General features: G+C 38.3%; 1 protein-coding gene across 1 annotated transcript in view; it reads right to left on the bottom strand.

Moving 5' to 3' along the window:
* The window catches only part of frmd4a (FERM domain containing 4A), a 68,333-nt gene that overhangs the window by 14,187 nt on the left and 48,146 nt on the right, over positions 1 to 6,000 (bottom strand). The window contains exons 12-13 of the mRNA XM_081372837.1: positions 2,690 to 2,766; positions 474 to 612 (exon numbers count right to left, since the gene is read on the bottom strand). Of these exons, the coding sequence (XP_081228963.1) occupies positions 474 to 612; positions 2,690 to 2,766 (216 nt within the window). The remainder of the gene's footprint in view (positions 1 to 473; positions 613 to 2,689; positions 2,767 to 6,000) is intronic.

Raw genomic sequence — 6,000 nt, 5'->3', positions numbered from 1 at the left:
TATCTTTGTGTATCTATTCATTAACACAATGGAATCTCTAGCTCCTAACCCTAACCCAACCCATCACAACTAGTGCCTAATCCAAACCCTTACCCTAAACCCAACCTAACCTAAATATAACCTTATCCCTAAAACCAAGTCTTGACCCTCAAACAGGCCTTTAAATGGGTCTCAGAAAGTGAGGACCGGCCAAAATGTCCCACTTTACTCTCTTTGTCCTCACACCGATGGTCTAAAACTCGGTCTAAAAATGGTCCGACAGACTAAAACCAGTCCTCACAAAGATAGTTGTACAAGTACACACACACACACACACACACACACACACACACACACACACACACACACACACACACACACACACACACACACACACACACACACACACACACACACACACACACACACACACACACACACACACACACACACACACACACACACAAAGAGCCTAAAAACATAAACACACTTACTTTGCTCTGTTTGCGGTCCAGGTAGAACTGGTGTTGGCTGATGGCCATGGCCCAAATGGATTTGATGAGGGTGGGACAGGCGTACCAGGTGTGCACGGCGATGCCACTGTGACCAAATGTCCTCCGCGTTACCGACGCCCTGCAGTTGGAGCAAACACAAACCGACTTTATATTCACTGAATTTTATGACATTGTCAGTGCAGAAACGGATGTAAAAATGTTTATTATTGGCCAAACACATTCAAAACACTGTTATGTATTAACAGATGCACAGCATATTTGTGTTTGTCTTTTCAATAAATACACTGTCATAAAAGGTTACTACCTCTAAATTAGAAGAACTACATTCAAAGTAACTACAGCCAAAGTAAAAACAGGCAAAAAAAAAACCCCACTGTTGAGCATCTTGTTGCTGACTAATTAAGCTAATGCTAAGACAACGCTTATTTGATCTAAAATTTATTAGATTTTTATTCCTGTGATGCAAGGCTGAATGTTCAGCATCATTACTCCAGTCTTCAGTGTCACACGATCCTTCAGAAATCATTCTAATATGCTGATTTGCCGCTCAAGAAACATTTCTGATTATCAATGTTGAAAACAATTGCGCTGCTTAATATTTTTGTGGAAACCATGATGCCCTTTTTTTAGGATTCTCTTATGAATGTTCTGAATAAAAGTTTTATATTAATTTATATTCATTTCTTTTTTTAAGAAAACAAAACAAACTTTTGAATGATAGTGTATACTAGAGAGACACATACAAACACAAAAATCCATTTAAATTATACTGTCTGCCATATTATTAGCCACCTGTATAATATATATTTATGTGGGAGATATGAAATGTGAACTGGTGTTAGCACATAGTACTCCTGACAGTCCTGTAATGTATCGGCTTAACATACCACACACAGTGTAGCCCACATACACACACACCATTTACACTGTGGTCAAACCCAGCGCACGTGTGTGTCCAGTGATGGGCTTTATAAAAACCTCCAGGCCTCTCCACTAGAACAAAGATAAACAGCAGACCCTCGTGTTCTGACTCTTTTTTTAAAACGATATTAGCGCATGTGTATGTGTGTGTGTTGCAATGACTCTAACTGAATGACAGTGAACCTAACAAGAAGTAAAATACATTATAGACCCTCATGCTGCAAAATAAACAGATTGTTTCATCTTCCTAAACTGTTTTGCTCTCTTTCATGTCTTATTTCCCCAGCCTCCAGCATTTCTGTGAACTCCCTCCGTGTTCTCCTCGTTTCTGGGCTGTCGTGGTTGTTTGAACAGCGTGAATGAGGCGGTTTATCTGTCAGCATCTGAGGCAGCGTGTGCTGCTGCTTTTGGCAGCGTCTGCTCTCCTAAAAGACTAACCAGCCCTCAGCACGCACCGATGATGTCATATAGGTCTGATTAAAACGTAAACACATCTTAATATCGATGGAGAGATTCAGAAAAAAAGATGAAGATCCAAAACATCCCCAGATTTGACAGGACGAGAGAGAAGAGCAGAGAATCGGAATAATCTCAAACCGCATCTCGATCTCTACAGATGGAGAGTCAGACATAAAGAGTAGGGTATGTTTTTGTTCATTTGTTCCAGTTGTATTTCTACGCTCTTCTCCACAGGACACAGGAAGTAAGAGATTTCAATCCAATAACAAATAGCTTAGCTCAGTGGACACTTGTGGACAGAAGCCAACCAGCTGTAACTATGAACATTTACCTCACAATGTTTCTCTTAAGGAAGAGGAGGACAGAAAAATGGGCTTTCCTGTCAAAGTCTGACATATTTTAGAATAAACTAAACTAAACTTGTATAACTGACATGTAAATGCTTTATAAAGATGTTCCTCCATACAAATCAAACTTCATAATCAACCCTATTTTACTCTTGATGCTGTAGAATATCCTATGTTTAAAGCTCAGTGCATCATGTCACTTTACTTCTAAGTAATTACAATTATTCCCACACTGGAATTGAAAAGAATCAAAGGACAAAAACATACAAACGGGACCCACAAACCGCTGAGATCTTTCAAACGTTTCATGACATCTAAACAAACTTGTCTTTAAAATTCGTGCTGGGTTGGAGTGAAAGTGGCCGCCACAGCATGTCCTGTCAGTGTGATAGACATTGTTTGTAAGCCTACATAGTCCATGACCTGTGTGTGTAGCATGAGCATGTGTAGGCTGTAATGTAGATTTACCTTCTTGGGTCATGAACTTCCACTGAGAACTTCTTCTCCCTGAAGTACAAATTCTCCAATTGTCTCCATTGGAACACCTGCAGAGATGAGAGAACGCTTTAACAACATTCCCAAAACTTCAATCAAACATTCCACGGATGGTGCTCCAACGTCTTCAGACTGTAAACTCCTTCCAGATCAGAAAACTACAGGAACAGCCAGTAAAAGACAATCCAGAATGCAAGTCCAAGCCAAGATATTTTACTTTTTCATTCACCTTTGTGCTTATGGTGAAAGTGTGTGTGTAAAATCCTCCTTAAACACTGGGGAACAATAAGCCCTCCTCTGTATATGTGTAAAATGAGAGAGACTGTTTGGCTTAAGAGAGATGGTGAGAGAAAGCAAGCAAGAGCGGGAGGAGTCAAACCCCGTCCAAGCCTCTCCTCCCTCTGGGACACACACTTCCTGTGTGGGCGGGGTTTATGGAGAGTTCAGAGTGATGTGTTATGAGTGTGTGCTGTAGTAACCCCTTGAAAATGCAGCGCTACAGCTTTGTTAGACTCCTCCACCTCTTTTCCCCTCATTCACTCTAGAAACCAGGTTCTGGTTCTCATTACACACCATCACGCACACACATGGCTGTCTGAGATACACACACTGGACTCCTGGAGCCATCAGCTGCACAGACACAAAGAAAACGCAAAAGAAAGAGTGTGGCGGAGAAAGTGGTGCTCACTGAATCTATTGCTTTCATTTAATAACAGGAGAGAGAGAGAGCACTATACACTCTTTCCAAGCTAGGCTATATAAACTATCCATAATTACTGTTAATATCATTATTAAGAGCATTCCCTTGCAAAGACCTTGATATAAGAGAAAAAAGAAGAAAAATAAAGGAAAAAATGATGAAAAATGAAGAAAGGATGGAAGAGAGTGGAGAAGGAAAGGGAGGGGGGTTGGCTTAAAGAGCTCAAGAATGTTTAGAGCCTGGGAAAACAATGGACAGATGAAGGAAGAGGGGAGGGAAGGAACATAGTTAGTTACACATACACACACACACACACACACACACACACACACACACACACACACACACACACACACACACACACACACACACACACACACACACACACACACACACACACACACACACAACTATTTCCACATATATCACTAGGATTGGGAATTAAGAACTGCTTCTTATTCAAAACCAAATGAATTTCACAATGGTCGGTTCCATTAATGCCTTTTTAATGTCTGCATTGTTCCATCGATGCAGATAAAATACTGCATTAAAATAGTTCTCCTGCATCTGAACAAATGAAATAGACCTACATGAAAAACTTCAAGCACTAGAAATAAGAAATACAACACTGCATAGGTTTGACTGTAAATTATTATAGTTACAAAAGTGAGATTTTCTCTCTTTTGTTGTTTGAATAACATTAATGACACAGAAGACAGCAGGTATATTAGGCTGCTGTCCCTTTAAGACCGAATGCATGGATTCAATATACACATGCGTTTTCCTTCTCAACGGTTTACGTTCACTTAAGACATAAATGACCGTTTGCGAGGATATTTGCAAAGACGAGATTTAATGCGTGTATGTTAACCATTTACATTGCAACCATTTAATGCAAGCATTAGGAGGCAAAAAGAACTCAGTTCAGTACACACACGTTCTATAAGCAGTGGCTTTATTAATGCACGTCTCTCAGACAGCAACAGTCTCTCAAACAGTGCACTCATATAGCGAAATGAGTTCTCTTTTGCTGCTTATTGAGCATCAGTGGTTTAAAATCACTTGCTTTTTAAAACACAATGCTTAAAAATGCAAGCATACAATAAGCTTTAGTGACTACGCAGCACAGAAACATCACGCGTGCGTAACCGCGACATAGAAAATAGTCCAAATTCTCTACCGGTTGACAAATTTCTACTGGTTAATCGTGTCTACCAGTATATTGCCCACCCCTAATTGATTGCAATATAAATCAATGATATGAGAAAGTCTAGTTATTGCAAAATAATACAAAAAGAATCACAAGAATACAGATCTGTGAACAACAATTTGTGAACAAATGTCTCTTTTGAGGGAGATCTTGTAAAGAATCTGTAAAAAGTCTCAAACTTGTTATTGGTTTGAATTGGTGTAGTGACACATTGGTGTTGTAATCATTAACTAAAACTAAAAAATATTTTACAATAATATTAGATGAAGTTGAAATTAAACAAAATCTAAATATTAGATGAAAAACTTAAAATAGAAATGTTGCCTTGGCAACTTACTGAAATAAATAAGTTGAAATAAGTAAATAAGTTGAAGTACTAAAAGAACTAAAACCAAAATTGAAATAAAATAAATGAAAGCTAAATAGAAATATTTACACAAAATCAAAATAATTAAAAATGACAAAATCGCATGACAAAATTGTAAAAAGAAAACCAAATATAAAAATCAAGGCTGAGTAAAAATATTAATAAACACTATAAAAGTATGTAAATAATACTTAGCTAATACTGATACACAAATTGTATGGTAATACAATATAATAACAATAATATAAATGGCACATTAAAATATGTTACCAAAGATAGTTTTGTTTTTGTTTAATATATTGTTCCACAAAAGTACTAAAATTGTACATTCAATTCAAAATTGTTTATAAAGCAATTTTTAAAGCACATTTAAAGCACAAAGTGCTGAGCTATAAAAAGAACTAATTAAGATAAAACAGAGGAACATTATCAGGAAACCGTTGAGTGGAATTGGAACCAGAAGAGTTAAATTCCTTACAATTTCCATGCCAATATATCACAGAGACAGTGTCACTGAACAGCAGAGAGATGTTGATGGTGTTAAAGTGAATGTTTCTTGGTGTTTATGAGATGCTTTGATGGTCTCATGGGACCAAGAACAAACGTGACCCTCAACACTTTCAAAACAACTTTCATTATGGAGATACTAATCTCTCTCTCTCTCTCCTTAAGAGAGTGGGAGGGAGAGGAAAAAGAGAGTGAGTGAGGCTACAATGTTCCATGACATCTAAACACTGTAGCTCTCTGCAGTTATAAGAGCCAATGAGGCATGGGGCATTAACCACACCAGAGTATTTTGGGCACAGTGAGGTGGAACTGGGGACTTCAGCTATTGTTCTGGAATGAGGCAATCTCAACTGTAAGTGTGCGTGATTTTGAAGCATGCAGTCACGAGAGGCTGTAAAAGAGAAAAGGCATATCAAAGGGCCCCAAGTTCCCAGCGAAGCCCTTATGAGCTGAATCCTGGTTCGTTCCAGCACATATTTCACTGACAGCTGAACTGTGTT

This window comes from Scardinius erythrophthalmus, assembly GCF_964197995.2.
Source record: "Scardinius erythrophthalmus genome assembly, chromosome: 8".
NCBI classification, from domain to species: domain Eukaryota; kingdom Metazoa; phylum Chordata; class Actinopteri; order Cypriniformes; family Leuciscidae; genus Scardinius; species Scardinius erythrophthalmus.
This window is presented reverse-complemented; position numbering and strand designations above follow the sequence as displayed.